The 14512-nt window shown below is 50.9% G+C and overlaps 5 protein-coding genes across 5 annotated transcripts; 4 read left to right on the plus strand and 1 right to left on the minus strand.

Annotated features, from left to right (window-relative positions):
* The first annotated feature begins 309 nt into the window (after positions 1-309).
* Positions 310-1866, plus strand: BJY04DRAFT_148130 (C2H2-type zinc finger protein). Its single transcript, XM_073708826.1, has one exon. The coding sequence runs from the start codon at positions 425-427 to the stop codon at positions 1697-1699; it is 1275 nt and encodes a 424-aa protein (XP_073565858.1). The 5' UTR covers positions 310-424; the 3' UTR covers positions 1700-1866.
* An 881-nt stretch (positions 1867-2747) lies between these two features.
* On the minus strand, positions 2748-4616 carry BJY04DRAFT_148138 (WD40 repeat domain-containing protein). The gene is made up of 3 exons (XM_073708827.1): positions 4499-4616; positions 4280-4445; positions 2748-4218 (listed from the first exon to the last, which is right to left on the minus strand). The coding sequence occupies exons 1-3, from the start codon at positions 4534-4536 to the stop codon at positions 3085-3087; spliced, it is 1338 nt and encodes a 445-aa protein (XP_073565859.1). The 5' UTR covers positions 4537-4616; the 3' UTR covers positions 2748-3084.
* Positions 4617-5507: 891 nt separating this feature from the next.
* BJY04DRAFT_200485 (uncharacterized protein) lies at positions 5508-7649 on the plus strand. The gene is made up of 2 exons (XM_073712933.1): positions 5508-5984; positions 6135-7649. Exon 2 carries the CDS (start codon positions 6245-6247, stop codon positions 7013-7015), a length of 771 nt encoding a protein of 256 aa, XP_073565860.1. The 5' UTR covers positions 5508-5984; positions 6135-6244; the 3' UTR covers positions 7016-7649.
* Positions 7650-7956: 307 nt separating this feature from the next.
* On the plus strand, positions 7957-9397 carry BJY04DRAFT_200488 (U6 snRNA-associated Sm-like protein LSm1). The gene is made up of 4 exons (XM_073712934.1): positions 7957-8349; positions 8402-8470; positions 8554-8669; positions 8742-9397. Exons 1-4 carry the CDS (start codon positions 8163-8165, stop codon positions 8913-8915), a joined length of 546 nt encoding a protein of 181 aa, XP_073565861.1. The 5' UTR covers positions 7957-8162; the 3' UTR covers positions 8916-9397.
* Positions 9398-9569: 172 nt separating this feature from the next.
* Positions 9570-13799, plus strand: BJY04DRAFT_231982 (mRNA-binding protein RRP12). Its single transcript, XM_073719668.1, has 3 exons — positions 9570-9723; positions 9783-11693; positions 11744-13799. Exons 1-3 carry the CDS (start codon positions 9661-9663, stop codon positions 13601-13603), a joined length of 3834 nt encoding a protein of 1277 aa, XP_073565862.1. The 5' UTR covers positions 9570-9660; the 3' UTR covers positions 13604-13799.
* The last annotated feature ends 713 nt before the right edge of the window (positions 13800-14512 follow it).

Consider the following 14512-nt stretch of genomic DNA (forward strand, 5'->3'; position numbering starts at 1 on the left):
TCCGACACTCATTCTTATATCCTCCTTCCCCCAGATTGTTCTCCAGATTTTCTCTCTCTCTCTCTCTCTTTCCCCCTTCCGATCCTTTCCCTCAACAATACTTCCAACTCACATCACGTCACCTCGCCTTACGGTCTTATCGCATCGGGCTACCTACCCATTCTGTCACTCTTGACCTCTACCGTCTGCACTGATTCACCCACCAGCAAACCTGACAATCTGTCATCATCCTTGCAGGGATTCAATAACCTTCGGAGAATAAGGTCTAGGACTTTATAGTGTGGTGATCGCCCTGCGCCGAGAATCACTCCCCTGCGACGAACACTATTCCGCCTCGGCTGATCCCCAACCGCACCGACCGTGCCCTTCAATATAGCTCTGTACTACCCCGGTCTCCTCGGAGCTGCATCAGGACGAGTTTCACATGCCGCAATCAGCTTCCTCGGTGGATTTTTCCAATCTACTGAATCCTCAGAACACCGCAACTGCGACCCTTTCCAACTCTGCGGACATATCTAACACCACTACCGCGTCCAGCGACCAGTCCAACACAATGGCAGCAACGGGTACGAGCTTAATAAATCCCATGATGAAGGGTGTTCGCCCGGCAGCGGAGGAGGCTCGTCAGGACCTACCCCGGCCGTACAAGTGCCCTCTCTGCGAACGTGCTTTCCACCGTCTAGAGCACCAGACCAGACATATTCGTACTCACACTGGTGAAAAGCCCCATGCTTGCCAGTTCCCTGGGTGCTCAAAGCGCTTTAGTCGCTCAGATGAGCTGACTCGCCATTCGCGTATTCACAACAACCCTAACTCAAGACGGGGCAACAAGGCTCAGCATTTGGCCGCAGCTGCGGCTGCAAATGGCGATGCCAGCGGGATGGTCAATAACGCAGGCTCGATGATGCCGCCACCTAGCAAACCAATCACACGATCTGCTCCCGTTTCTCAGGTCGGGTCTCCGGACGTCTCTCCCCCGCATTCATTCACCAACTACGCCAACCACATGCGCTCAAATTTGAGTCCCTACTCTCGCACCAGCGATCGGGCTTCATCAGGCATGGATATTAATCTCCTTGCTACTGCCGCATCCCAAGTTGAGCGTGATGAGCATTTCGGATTCCGTTCTGGCCAGCGCAGTCATATGTTCGGCTCGCGCCACCATGGGAGCAGCAGAGGCTTGCCTTCGCTTTCAGCCTACGCCATCTCTCACAGCATGAGCCGCTCCCACTCGCATGAGGACGAGGACTCATATGCGTCACATCGCGTCAAGCGCTCAAGGCCCAACTCGCCCAACTCGACTGCTCCCTCCTCCCCCACATTCTCGCACGACTCTCTCTCCCCGACACCCGACCACACGCCATTGGCCACTCCCGCCCACTCACCGCGCTTGAAGCCTTTGTCGCAAAACGAGCTGCACTTGCCTTCTATTCGGCATCTCTCCCTTCACCACACTCCAGCTCTTGCGCCAATGGAGCCCCAGCCTGATGGCCCCAATTATTATAGCCCCAGCCAGTCTCACAACGGGCCCAGCATTACCGATATCATGTCCCGCCCCGAGGGTGCCCAGCGAAAACTCCCTATACCCCAGGTGCCCAAGGTGGCAGTGCAGGATATGCTAAATCCCAGTGGATTTTCTTCGGTTTCGTCATCAACCGCCAATTCCATTGCTGGTGGCGACCTAGCTGAGCGATTCTAATCGGGTATCGGAATCCCGCTCTCAAAACCTTGTTCTTTAATGCGCGCTACGAAAGATATAGACCACTGCTGCATTTCTGGTTCGTTTAAGGGCATCATTGGTGTCACGGAAATAGGGGTTTTTTTTTTCTCTTCATCTGATCCTGTTTGATTACATTTTATTGCGAGGCGTTCCCACTATAGACGGATTCTCCTTTTCATCCACAACAAACTCTGTTTTCTTCTCTCCTCTTCTCCCTTCTATCTATATACCTTGTCTTGCTCATTTGAGACCCCTTCAATCGGATAAGCTCTTCAGCTTTTTTCTTACTGTGCTCACCCTGAAGTGGAGCCCTCATAATCTCAAATCACAGTCATGTCTGAGCTGTCTCCTTTTTCTACTCCATTCAATTCTCATCCATAAATTATTAGAATCAATATCAAGTCTCACTGAAGACCTCTTTACGTTGCGTTTTGCTTCGCCCGCTTCCTACGTTTTTTTCTTTTGTCGGTGTAAGCTGATCGCCCGACCCCGCGTAAACCCCATACCCAAGATACCCCGTAGCCCCGTCTTGTGCGACGTCCTCTGACGATCTCGGGCACCTAACTTTGTAACTCTCGTCTCGGGGGTGCCTGAAGCCCACAATGGCTGAGACCAAGTCAGGTAGGTTAGGTAGGTAGGAGCTAAGCCTTACCCTGTCTACGTGACACGCCAGTGGTACTGTACCTAGCATGACTCACATCAGGTACTTTACAGTTACACATTGTCGTACCTACCTACCTAACAATGGGAGGGGTAGATGTACCTGCACCCCTCTATCCATTCTTGCCTAATAATAGTCTTTGATGAGTCAAACATGTCTTTCATGTACCTATACACAGCTCACCCCCTTACACGTATGAGGTTGGTAGACTTTTGAATGGGGGTATGGTGAGCTACGTTATATAAGCTTCTATGACCGTTTTACGGTATGGGGTGACGGACAAAGTGCTTGGTTACTCTAGTTGATTGCCAGAGTGGCTAGTCACCCAATCACTCGCGCGCTATGTGAGAGAATGAGTGGAAGGAAAAGAAGGGTTATCTCTATGTACAATTGCTTTCGAATGGAAACCAAACGTCCGTCCGCCGTCCAGCCCGATCCGACCCGTAGATAAATGCTCACCGTCCTTCAAGAGAGAGATAAATAACGACAGGGGGAATGGAAGGTTATAGAAGATGAGAAATGTACACTGGAGTGAGCTTGCTTCGCATTCGCAATGAAGAGTGAAAGGAAGGGGGATATAGGTAGAGAATAAAGATTGCTGTAAAAGGTGAACAGGTGAGCAAAATAAGATGAGAAGAAAAGACGACCCAACCCAGAAGAACCCAAGACACCGGTATCGTAACTGAGACCTCCGTCCTCCATGCTATGTAAAGACTCTGACGGCTGAATCTGCGCTTCCTGTTGCAATGACGCATCGGTATGAAGGCTTAGCGAGCGCGTCCTTCTTGGCGCTATCTGCCTTCTCTGAGTCTGCATTGTCATTGGTACTAGGGCTGGGGGCCCATCGAATGCAGCTGATAAAGTGTTCGTGGACGCTGTCGACTGTCTTGACCATTCTCCCTTCTTGAGAGAGGTCCCAGCACCGTATTGTTTTGTCGTCGGCGACACTGATGAGGTATTTCCCACCGGGGTGAAATAGCAAGCCTCGTATCCAGTTGTCGTGACCGACTAGAGTCTTGATCAGTCGTCCTCTCGCTTCCCAAAGCTTGATTGTTTTGTCTCTGGCTCCTGTGGCGACAAACTCGCAGGAGCTTGTCGCCGGAGGCGCCTTTTTCAAGCCGGCTAGCGCAGCTAGGTGCTCGTAGCTTGCCGGGGGTGCGAAGACACAGCACTCAATGTAGTTATCATGGCCCAACAACGCGGCCTTTGGTTCGGCTGTGGCAAGATCCCACACTGTTACTGCTTGATCCCGACCGCCTGACACCACCCATTTGCCGTCAAACGAGGGCGACACATCTCGTATCCATGATTCTGTTGCTGAAGTGATAACTTTGAAACAGTATCCTGTCGACACATCCCATAACCGGAGCGTCCCGTCTCGGCTGCAAGAGATGAGATGGTTGTTGTTAGGCGCCAAGAATCTCACGGCTGAAACAGAGTGGTCGTGGCCTGATAGTGTGCGAGTTTGTTCGTAATTCTTGCTTGGATCCCAGATCTTGATAGTCAGATCACTGGAACAGGAGGCCAGCACGATGTTCCCTTTTTGTCCGCCATAATCCAACCCCGAAACGCTTCTTGTATGCCCCTTGAGGGTTTTTTCCGCTTCTCCAAGCTCCCAATCCCAGATCTTAATTGTGCAGTCTTCCGAGCCAGAGGCGAGTGATGTAAAGACCGGATGGAATGCAACACATGTGATGGCGCCTCGATGTTGCTCAAAAGTATGGGCTGTTCTCTCTCCAGGGAGCCAATTAGTGGGGTCCTGGTTTCGCGTACGGGATGATGGTGCGGCGTCGACCTCAGCTTGAAGACTGCTAACTTTCGCTTCAAGTGTTTGTATCTGCGCTCCCGTCAATGATTGCTCCTCAATCAGCGAGCCCGTGAGCATGTCCAATTCGTACCCTCTTGTGCAGCCGTGCAATTCCGGTCCATTTCTTTTCTAGTACCCCTTTATATCTGTCGCATGTAGCCTCGTCAAAATTACCACCGAGTGGAAGCTCTTCGCGTGCTGTCTCAAAACATTCGCGTGCATCTATTGACGAGAAGTATGCGACAATTGCCTTATGTCTGGGTATAGTGTCAGAGAGAAGCCAATCCCGTGCAGATCAAGGTCTACTCACAGCTCCTCCGCTTGTCGGGTTGGTAATAATTGGCTCATGGCGATTGTGTACACAGAAGTTCGGGGTCGGGAGTAGGAAGGCTGCTGTTTATCGGCAAGGGGGGCCGCACGGGATCACGAGAACATACAGTCAGACAAGCGGTGTTCGTTGTAAACAGTTGAAAGAGTCATCAGAGTCAAAACCCATTCAGGGGGCATATCAATGTTGAGACCAAAGCACAACAAACGCCGCGGAGAGCCCCTCAAGCCCGAGCGGTGACAAGTCACGTGCTGAAGATACGGCAGCAAGTTCACCGCCCGGCGTTTGTTGGGTATCACCCCCGCCTTTCTTTATCAGATTCAGTTTCTCCAGACTTCGACTTCATATGAGCAACTACTGGGGACTTGGATGCTTTTGACTCTTTCAGCTCGTAAGTGAGCGCACTGCGACCATGTTTACTGCGTCTTACGCAGCCGAGCTGCCAATCACTATCTAAGTGTAACTTGATCAATACTCTAGCAGTCCTCTAGTGCCCTGATCTCTTGCCATGCGATCATCGCGGCGAGGTCATGATGATCCTCTGTCCAGAACCTGCCGTCTTGCATAGATCTTTCCCCTGCTCTCTTAATACCAGCTTGGTAGTTCTAACCGTCGACAAGACCCTGAAACGTTGGTGTGATGAGGTGAGCATACCGATGAGTTTAGAAGTAAGCTACCCTAGGTACTGAGATCCGAAATCAAATTGCGAGAGGCTCCTCGGAAGTTAGTATTGGCGCAACCCTAGTATTCTGGCGGGTTGGAGCAGCGTATCCGGGATCTTACACCCTGTAAGATATCTTCTGCTAATTGAACTAGTAAACTATCCGATCATTGCCGGTCTTAGCAGGATAAGGCATTCTCTGTATCCTCCCTTCTTACTTTGCCTGATGGTCGTCGAGTGACTGCTGAGTTACGCACTTGTTATGAGATTAGGGTTACGACTTGGTAGTCTGTCACTATACCTTGTGCCTGTTCAGTAATCGGGAAGCTTCAAGGACTGCTTGTGTGAGACTGTAGCCAAACGCTATCAGAAAAATGGGAGATCGATTGAACTGTAGTAGTAGAGGGTAGGTATAGTTTGATCAGATATTATTACATACTCCGGTATAGAGGTGGATCGCCGGCACGCAAGTCAGGCCTTCCCCTCATTTGCTCATAGCAACCAACGGCTTCCCATCCATTCTTATTCTCTCCGAGTCTTGTCCTCAACTGCCTCTTTTCTTCCTTTTCTTCTTCTTCTTTTCCACCTCAACCTGCTCGCTTGGATGTTGTTCATGCTCAACCATGGCTGCTGACTCGTCCATTCATATCACGCCCTCTGTAGTTGATGCAGTCTCCCGCTTCGATTAGGCATGTCTGCTAACCAATCTGTTTCGGCCCCGGGAGAAGAAAAAACAAAAATCCGACCAGGGAGGTCGCGTGTATCTGCTTGCTTTGCAACCAACGGCATCAGTGGTGTCAAGAGGTAGTGAGCTGGCCCTTCCTCCGCATCGCCATTTTCTGGTGTGGTTCCTTTCAGAGACGCTGCCCTCCAGGGTCGAGCACTGGGCAACAGTGTCGCAACCATGGTCGGAGCGGTCTCACACTCGCCGTCCGCAGACTAAGAATGTGAAAGCAGGTTCGCTTAGCCGGTTTTGCAATATCATCGCGTTTCGGCGCTCTCTTGGGTACTCTTAAATTCAGCATCAACCCACACGGTCGGTAAACAGATCGCCCGGGATCGACACGATGGAGCAAGACGAGAATACGATGTCTTGCTGCGCCGATGCGCAGGGTGCCACCCACAGAACCAAACAGCGGCCGAGCTCAGCAGCAGCTGTCCCGTCGCTCTCGACCGACAGTGCATCTTCAGGGTCAAGGTCATCGAGTTTGTCGTTGCACACGCTATGGGCATCGGGAATTATCGGTAGCGGTATCCTTGAAGAAGATGACACGGGAGCCCTCATCATACCACCCAATCATGCCCTACAGCGGCACATCGATACTCATTCTCACCCTCCTTCCCCGTCGCCTTCTCCTCGTCCAGACGAACAACAACTCTATATCTGCCTCTTTCATATCCTAGATTGCCATGACTCTTTTAAAGACTCCGAGCAATGGAAGACGCACGTCTTAAGTCACTTTCGCGCGCATGAGCCTCCAGACACGGCACGATGCCCTTTATGTCCCGGGGAGACATTTAGCAGCACTCCTCATCAAAGAGCCTGGGATATCATGCTCGAGCATGTAGACAAATATCACTACCAGCAAGGCCAGACGTTGGCAGGCAGTCGGCCCGATTTTGAATTGATGCGATACCTTTATAACTTGAGAGTTATCAGCGTCGATCAGTTTAAGGTGTTACAGCTCGCACCACCACCAACTAGCCCAGCATACCATCGCCGTCAGGAACCAGTCCGCGCAAGTGTTGGTTCTTCGGACGAACCATACTGTGTTCCATATAGCCGGCGAAGGGAAGATAGGATGCGAGGGCAGCGACGGGGCATGAATATCCCATGAGCAGGTATGTGGGCACAATGCTGTTCCGCCAACGTCTGCCTTTGGCTAGTACAATCAACAAAATGTACTCAACCTTTGCTTGAGGATTGTGTAATGCACCTCACACAAACGAGATCAATGTGTGATGATTGAAAGAAAAAAACAAAAGATGCTCTCTAGACAACTTGAACAGCGTGTATGATTTAGCGAAGACTGCTTTCTCATGTTGACGATTCCATGCTTGTATTATGAACAAGGCTTATGATTTATGATGGTCAAGTGCGAAAAAAAAGAAAGATGACCGCGCCATGCATTATCTTTTTGGAATGGAATTATCCCTTGATGCCACCTACATGGTGAAACAATCTTCGAGGGGTGCGGCTTGACCTAACGCTGTATTTACGTACAGTAGACCCTCATATCAGTCAAGAAATGATGTGATTATTACTGTTTTACTACTAGATTGTGATCAGGCTTGCATAAGCTGCACCTGAGGTTGCAGAAGATGTGAGGCATCAGGTCTTAGTATGATACCACATAATCAAATTACGCTGAAACATTCAGAGTTAGCCACAGTGAAGAGGTAATACTATGTGTGGACTTGCAATCCATCCTTGTTAGAGCTTTTTGGACTTTCTTGCAATAAATACTAACCCAGATGATCAATATATATATTATAGGAAGGGTATGCCCATCTAGATAGGAAGACCCCATTGAATTGCTCAATCACTCAACAGCCTCGGAGGACTTATACTTGTAGAAGGTAGACAGACAGCTACCGTTTAATTGGGACATTTCAATGCAAATTAAATGATTGATGAAGAATGCAATTAGTCGAGAGTGCTCATGGTTTTCTTGTTTGACCAGGAAGTACGTAGTAGGAGCCCAGACAAACAGGACAAACAGTTCGCTCCACATCCGATGTTGCAAAAGGCGATCCAAGCACCTGGCAGTTCCGTAGCTTTCAAGGTCACTGCTACTACTATTGTTAAATCTTGACGTGCAAGAACCTGGTATTTGGGGGCCTTCCACGATCAGTCTCAATTCTTACTACTCCTCACTCGAAACTCAAAAGCGATAACCCCAGGACTTGCCTTTCCCAAATCCGCCCACCCCCTCCAGTTTCCCCCGCGCCTCGAACTCCAGTTGCCAGCAAATCCTCGACGCAATGGAGCGGCTATCGATTAATGATCCTCCTGCTTCCGGCCAACAGGCAAACCCGCCTCAGGGGAATCAGTCACAAGGCTTTCCTCCCCAAAACAACAACAACATGCTTGGGCCGATGACACACGGACCACCGCAACTGCCACCACAGATGTTCACGACTGCAGCTCAATTACTAGATTTAACAGACAGTACGTCTTGTCGCAATAACAGTATGTGGCCTCAGAACTAACGCCTTCATAGAGAAGCTAGTTTTAGTCTTACGAGATGGGAGAAAGTTGATTGGAGTTCTCCGGACATGGGATCAATTCGGTATGAATACCTTATATATGCCTGGCAAATCACTCGACAAGTCTAGCTTTTGTTGACACCTGACTGCGCCTTGTCTGTCTCAGCGAACCTTGTTTTACAAGATACGATAGAGCGGATGTATGCGGGCAGCTTATACACAGATATACCGCGCGGAGTGTTCCTTGTTCGGGGCGAGAATGTGCTGCTTCTAGGTGAAATTGTACGACCACCCTGTCCTAATAAGTATCGGCGGTACGCGATAGGATGCTCACTGACCTATTGTTGACAACAGGACCTTGACAAGGAAGACGACGTGCCCCCGAACCTCACGAAAGCGCCGTTTAAGGAAGTCTTTGAGCTGAAAAAGAAGGAAGATAACGAGCGGAAATCTAACGACAAGAAGCGGAATAACAAGCTACAAGGTCTCGGCTTCGAGGCTGAGCACAGCGGCGAGATCCTCTTCTAGATCGAGTCTTGATACCGACGTCGGAGAATTGCTTGCTCTCCGCCACATGCTTGCCATTGAGTCGTGCGGTCACCTTGAAAGGTGCCTGGAAGATCCTGCCCGGATAAACAAATCTGCTTTCCGACCCTCTGTCAACGTTCGATGGGACGAGGCTACAGACTTTTACAGGGCCGTCGCGGTGACCAGGCGAAGTAGTCCTGGCTGCAGATACAGTGCCACCTTCTTGCCAGGCATTGAGTCGCATTGGCAGGCCCGCTAGGATCAAAGGACGATAGATTGTTGGTGGCATTAAGAAGGCAGGAGTAGGGAGCAGTCTATGCGGGTATAGCCTGCAAGTTGAAATGTATGCGCGACGATGCCATGAAACGACTCGGCGCTCTGATGTCTGTCGGTCTGAAATTATGAACTAGCGGTGCCGCGAAACTAGAGCGTTGACACCAGCTCACGACCTTAGCTGTGCTATAAATGAATCAGTAGTCAGTACTGTCTACGCGAAGAGGAGATCAATAATAAATCGCGACCATTTCCGGTTGTATTCCTTATCGTAAGAAATACTTGTGGTGAGGCTACCGCTATCGATACGACCGCCAAGAATCCTGTACCTTTTTTTTTCCCAGGCGGACCACAAAAAAAAGTCTCCGCAACCACTGCAAACTTCTGCTCTCTCTCTTCTTTTCTTATCCTTGCCAACTCCAGATCTTTCTGAAACAGCTTCTCAATTCGCCTGTCGGTCGATCCCTTCACCATGGCGACCCTGGCGGAGAAGCTTGAGAAGATCAAGTCCCCCAAACTGCAGAACCAGCAGCATGTCAGTTCCCCGAGTCTGTCCCGCACAAGGCTCTCTACACTACTAACAAGGATATCTAGACCGCTGTCGTGCTTTCTGCCGTGGAAGACACACTTCGGGATCAGAAAGCAGATTTCTCACCTACTGCCTATTTCGCTGCGCTCCTGTCCCTTCTCACACAGTCGCTCTCTGCCGCCCATGGCATCGTCAACAAGGATCTAGCGACGTCCGTTGTCTACCTACTCGATATTACCACCAGCCATGTCCCCGCTCCAATCCTCAAAGCCAAGTTTTCTCAAATTCTCACCAACCTCGCGCCTGCGCTCTCCCTTCCGGAAGTTGATGCCCCGCTTCTCCGAGCATCTATCGGCTGCCTTGAATCGCTTCTCATTGCCCAGGATGTAGCCGCATGGAACCTCCCACATACTCAGGTCGGCCCTCGGCGGGCAATCGCAGGACTGCTCAGTTTGTCCGTAGATCACCGTCCTAAGGTGCGCAGAAGAGCTCAGGATGCTCTGATCCTTGTTCTCAAGAACCCTCCGCCTAGTCCTTCCCTCGATCATCCGGCTGCCGATATGTGTGCAGAGACTGCGCTGCGGACCCTTAGCGACAGCATCACCGCAGCCTCAAAGCAGAAGCGCGGCCGCCATGATGCTCAGAACCGAGAGAATGCCGACCCTCTAGTGATTCATTCCCTGCAGTTGGTAAAGACGGTTGCTGTTGCGTCGGGAGGCTGGCCAAGCAAGAAGATCGAGCCGCTGTGTGAATTGTTGATGAACGCATCCCGGTCGACCAACGAGTTCATCACCATGGGCGCTTTCGAGGTATTCGAGGTTATCTTCTCCAGCATGGCCAACGAATTCTCTTCGTCGAAACTACCCCGTCTTCTCGAAGCCATTTCCGAGTTGAAGCCTGCCCAAAACGATTCGCAACTTTTACCTCCGTGGATTGCTGTCCTGTCTCGCGGCTACGATGTGTCCGCCCAAATCAGCCCTGAAGATACTTTCGAGAAGCTACCCGATTTGTTCAACATGATCTCCAGCTACCTCAGCTCTCCCTCAAGCAACATCCGAGTGTCAGCCTCTGAGTGCTTGGTTTCTTTCGTCGCCAACTGTATTCCAGCCAGCGTCATCATTGAGCCTTCTGTTTATGACGAGAAGACGCTGGAGAAACTCGCTAAAGCCACGAAGGATTTGCTGTCCGTCAAGTATCAAGCCGCCTGGATGGAAGTCTTCAATGTTTGCGCTGCCATGTTCGAGAGCTTCAAGTGGCAATCTAGCCCTTTCCTTGACGATGTTGTTCGAACTGTTGGTGAACTTCGCAGCAATGAGGCTTTCCAGGGAAAGAAGGAGGCCGATAACGTGCTCGGTGCTGCCGTTGAGGCTATGGGACCTGCAGCTGTTCTGGAGATCCTGCCACTCAACCTTATCGAACAGAAACATGGCCAGCCGGGCCGAGTCTGGTTCCTGCCAATCCTTCGCGACAGCGTCACTAATACGAACTTGAGCCATTTCCGTTCCGAATTCGTTCCTCTTAGCGAGGCTCTCTACCAACGCGTCATGGAATACACTTCTGCGGAGAAGACCGTTGAAGTGAAGATCTTTGAAACCCTTGTTCAACAGACTTGGGCTATTCTTCCAGGATATTGCGAGCTTCCACTTGACCTAGCCGAATCATTCGACCAGAGCTTCGCGGAGCTGCTGTCCAACATCCTCTACAAGCAGACGGACCTGCGGGTGGAAGTTTGCAAGGCACTTCAGAACCTTGTCGAATCAAATCAAGCCATCTTGTCTGTCGAGACTGAGGGCGATGATTTGATCTTACAACGCAGGATCACCAAGGAAGCGGCGAAGAAGAACATTGCCCATTTGGCCGGTTTCGCTAGCAACCTTCTAGCTGTTTTATTCAACGTATATAGCCAGACGCTACCCCATTATCGAGGGTACATCCTCCAGTGTATCAATGCCTACTTGAGCATTGCCCCTGAGAAGGTCAGTGTCCCATTGCGTCATATCGCTCTCCTAGACTAATTTTCTCCCAGGAACTGAATGAGACTTTCGGACGAGTTACTTCCATGCTCGAGTCCTCAGTGACATCAGAGCAGGAAGCCGTCAAACAAGGCAACCAGCCTGCGAGCTCCGGGGACAAGATGCCGCCAACTTCCCACACACTCATCGACTTAGTTATCGCGATGTCAATATACCTACCTCGCTCCAGTTTCGCTACCCTCTTCTCAATGGCCGCAGCGATCCTCAACGGTGGCACTACTGACCAGCAGCTGATCAAAAAGGCCTACAAGTTGATTCCGCGCTTGGCCACGACGGAGACAGGAGCTTCTGCGCTCAAGGAACGGAATGGAGAGCTTCAGAGCCTTATTCTCGCTACAGCTGACAAGACCCCAGCGTCTGCTCGCCGGGATCGTATGCTTGCCATCCACGAACTCGTCTCCCACCTCCCGACTTCTGATCTCCACTTCATCCCTTCAATTCTGTCCGAGGTTGTTCTTGGCTGCAAAGAGAGCAACGAAAAGGCCCGCACTGCTTCATTTGACCTGCTTATCCACCTTGCGAAGAGAACCATCGACCCTGAGCTGAACCCAGCTGGCACCGTCATCCGAAACTCGCTCGTTCCCCACATGCCCGACGACGCCGCTGATGCTCCTGCTACACTCGAGGAGTTCTTCACCATGGTGTCTGCTGGTCTTGCTGGTAGCTCCCCACACATGGTTGCCGCTTCTGTGACAGCGTTGTCACGACTCTTCTTTGACTTCCACAAGGATATCCAACCTGCCATGCGACTGGATCTGGTCCAAACTGTGGAGCTCTTTCTTACCAGCAACAATCGAGAAATCGTCCGATCTGTGATTGGTTTTGTTAAGGTTGCTGTTGTCGTTCTGCCGGATGATGCGCTGCGCTCGCGTCTAAACACTATGGTGCCGAGCCTCATGGTGTGGAGCAAGGAGCACAAGGCTCGTCTGAGGAGTAAAGTCAAGGGTATTCTAGACCGTCTCATCCGCCGCTTCGGTGCCGATGCAATTGAAGAGCTTGTCGGCGAAGCAGACCGAAAGCTGGTTGTCAATATCCGCAAGCTTCGCGAGAGGCGCAAGAAGAAGAACAAGAAGGACGGCGAAGCCGGCGAGGATGAGGACGAGGACGAAGGTGCTGCAGCTCCCGAAAAGCCCGGTAAATCATTTGGCAACGCCTTTGACAAAGCCGTCTATGACTCCGATTTCTCCGACTCTGATGACGATGCCAGCGAAATCAGTGTCGACGAAGAAGGAACCACACATGTCCAGCACAAGGGCCGCAAGAACCGCAAGGACAAGAAGAGCGAGCAGTACATCCGCGAACTCTCACCCGAGGACAACCCTCTGGATCTTCTCGCCCCTGACGCCCTCGCCAACATCTCCACCACCAAACCTAGCGTCCGCTTCCTCAACACAGGCCCGGGCTCTCGACGGAAGCGCTCTGCCAAGATCGGTCCTGACGGCCGTCTTCTCCTCGGTGGAGACGATGATGACATGGATACGTCTGGTGGTCTTGATGGCGAGAACGCCGGAGAGAGCGGAATCAACGCCTACGTGCAAGCTGTTAGTGGACCAGACGCCATCCGTCGCGGCCAACGCGGAAAGATCAAGATGGCACAGGCGCAGAAGAAGAAGTCCCAGCGCGGCGATGAAATGGATGTCGACGAAGATAACAGTAAGAACAATAACGCTGCAACCCAACAATCCAACTTCAGGCGAGGCTCAGGCCAAGGCCTCAACCAGCCAGGCCGTCGTGGCCTCGGTATGCCCAAGACCCACGGACCCAGCGGTATTCAGAAACGCAGGAATAACAGCTTCCGAGGGAGGCCGGGGCAGAGTGGACGAGGTGGAATCCGGACTCGGGGGCGAAGGTAGGTAGCTACGTATGTGGTTCCTTCCGCAACTGTACTAGGTACGGTATACCCACGCAGTACAGTATATACAAGCTCTCGCTGTGTTTCTCAACACAACAGAGTCTGATGACCTAAAAAAATCACCCAAATTCACGGCTATAAAATCATGAACCATCACATCATTCTGTTATTGTCTCGCACACTTCGCATTGATCATGAAATGCTTTCATTGTCCGCGTTAGGTTGATTGGTATCTTTATACCCTCTCTTATTCAGATTCATTTTGTTATCCCTCCAATCTCAAGGTCTACTTACCTTCATGTCTGAAGTTCTCGCTAGTCCTGCATAGCTTTCTTGTAACCCCCACCTCCCTCGACCCTGAACCTAATACTAGTAGAAGACATGTACCTTTTGTACAAAGTAGTAAACTATCTCCTGCCAAAGTAACTCAGACATCCAACCCCCAGCCACTCTTTGTACTTACCTTACCTTGCCTGCTTGCTTTCTTACCTACAGTAAACAGTTGCAAACATGCCATACCTGAATAGCCAATACATCAGAACACAGATCATAAACCAACCAGTTAAGTAGCAATATCAGATCCATCTTCTGCACAAGGTCACGCGGGCGGATCGACAGCTAACGCACACAGCCCGCTGATCCTTGATGGCATTACATAACAGGAAACTCAATTGGATGCCCACTTGAGTATTGATGCAGAATGCACTGGGTGAGATGCAGACGCAGGTGAGTTGTTGCTTTTTTCTGTTCCCTGTTCCCTGTGCCCTGCACCGGTGCACCTTCCTGCTCCGGGCTCCGCTCCATCGCCAGCACCATTACCTGCCAAGCATTACAGGTGATAGGTCATGAATGTTCTCGCAATTGCAACATGAAGCTGGAAAGCTGGCAGGGCTGATCCATGGGTTTTTGT

Source organism: Aspergillus karnatakaensis, assembly GCF_047715665.1.
Source record: "Aspergillus karnatakaensis strain CBS 102800 unplaced genomic scaffold BJY04scaffold_72, whole genome shotgun sequence".
NCBI lineage: Eukaryota > Fungi > Ascomycota > Eurotiomycetes > Eurotiales > Aspergillaceae > Aspergillus > Aspergillus karnatakaensis.

Bases quoted from the DNA above. Each gene is read 5' to 3' on its own strand.
- BJY04DRAFT_148130 (XM_073708826.1), top strand. From the start codon at position 425: ATGCCGCAATCAGCTTCCTCGGTGGATTTTTCCAATCTACTGAATCCT.
- BJY04DRAFT_231982 (XM_073719668.1), top strand. From the start codon at position 9,661: ATGGCGACCCTGGCGGAGAAGCTTGAGAAGATCAAGTCCCCCAAACTG. The intron at 9,724-9,782 runs GTCAGTTCCCCG...AAGGATATCTAG, and splicing joins AACTGCAGAACCAGCAGCAT to ACCGCTGTCGTGCTTTCTGC. The intron at 11,694-11,743 runs GTCAGTGTCCCA...ATTTTCTCCCAG, and splicing joins TGAGCATTGCCCCTGAGAAG to GAACTGAATGAGACTTTCGG.
- BJY04DRAFT_200485 (XM_073712933.1), top strand. From the start codon at position 6,245: ATGGAGCAAGACGAGAATACGATGTCTTGCTGCGCCGATGCGCAGGGT.
- BJY04DRAFT_148138 (XM_073708827.1), bottom strand. From the start codon at position 4,536: ATGAGCCAATTATTACCAACCCGACAAGCGGAGGAGCT. The intron at 4,446-4,498 runs GTGAGTAGACCT...CACTATACCCAG, and splicing joins ACCCGACAAGCGGAGGAGCT to ACATAAGGCAATTGTCGCAT. The intron at 4,219-4,279 runs GTACGAATTGGA...ACGGGAGCGCAG, and splicing joins TTGCACGGCTGCACAAGAGG to ATACAAACACTTGAAGCGAA.
- BJY04DRAFT_200488 (XM_073712934.1), top strand. From the start codon at position 8,163: ATGGAGCGGCTATCGATTAATGATCCTCCTGCTTCCGGCCAACAGGCA. The intron at 8,350-8,401 runs GTACGTCTTGTC...ACGCCTTCATAG, and splicing joins ATTACTAGATTTAACAGACA to AGAAGCTAGTTTTAGTCTTA. The intron at 8,471-8,553 runs GTATGAATACCT...TGTCTGTCTCAG, and splicing joins CCGGACATGGGATCAATTCG to CGAACCTTGTTTTACAAGAT.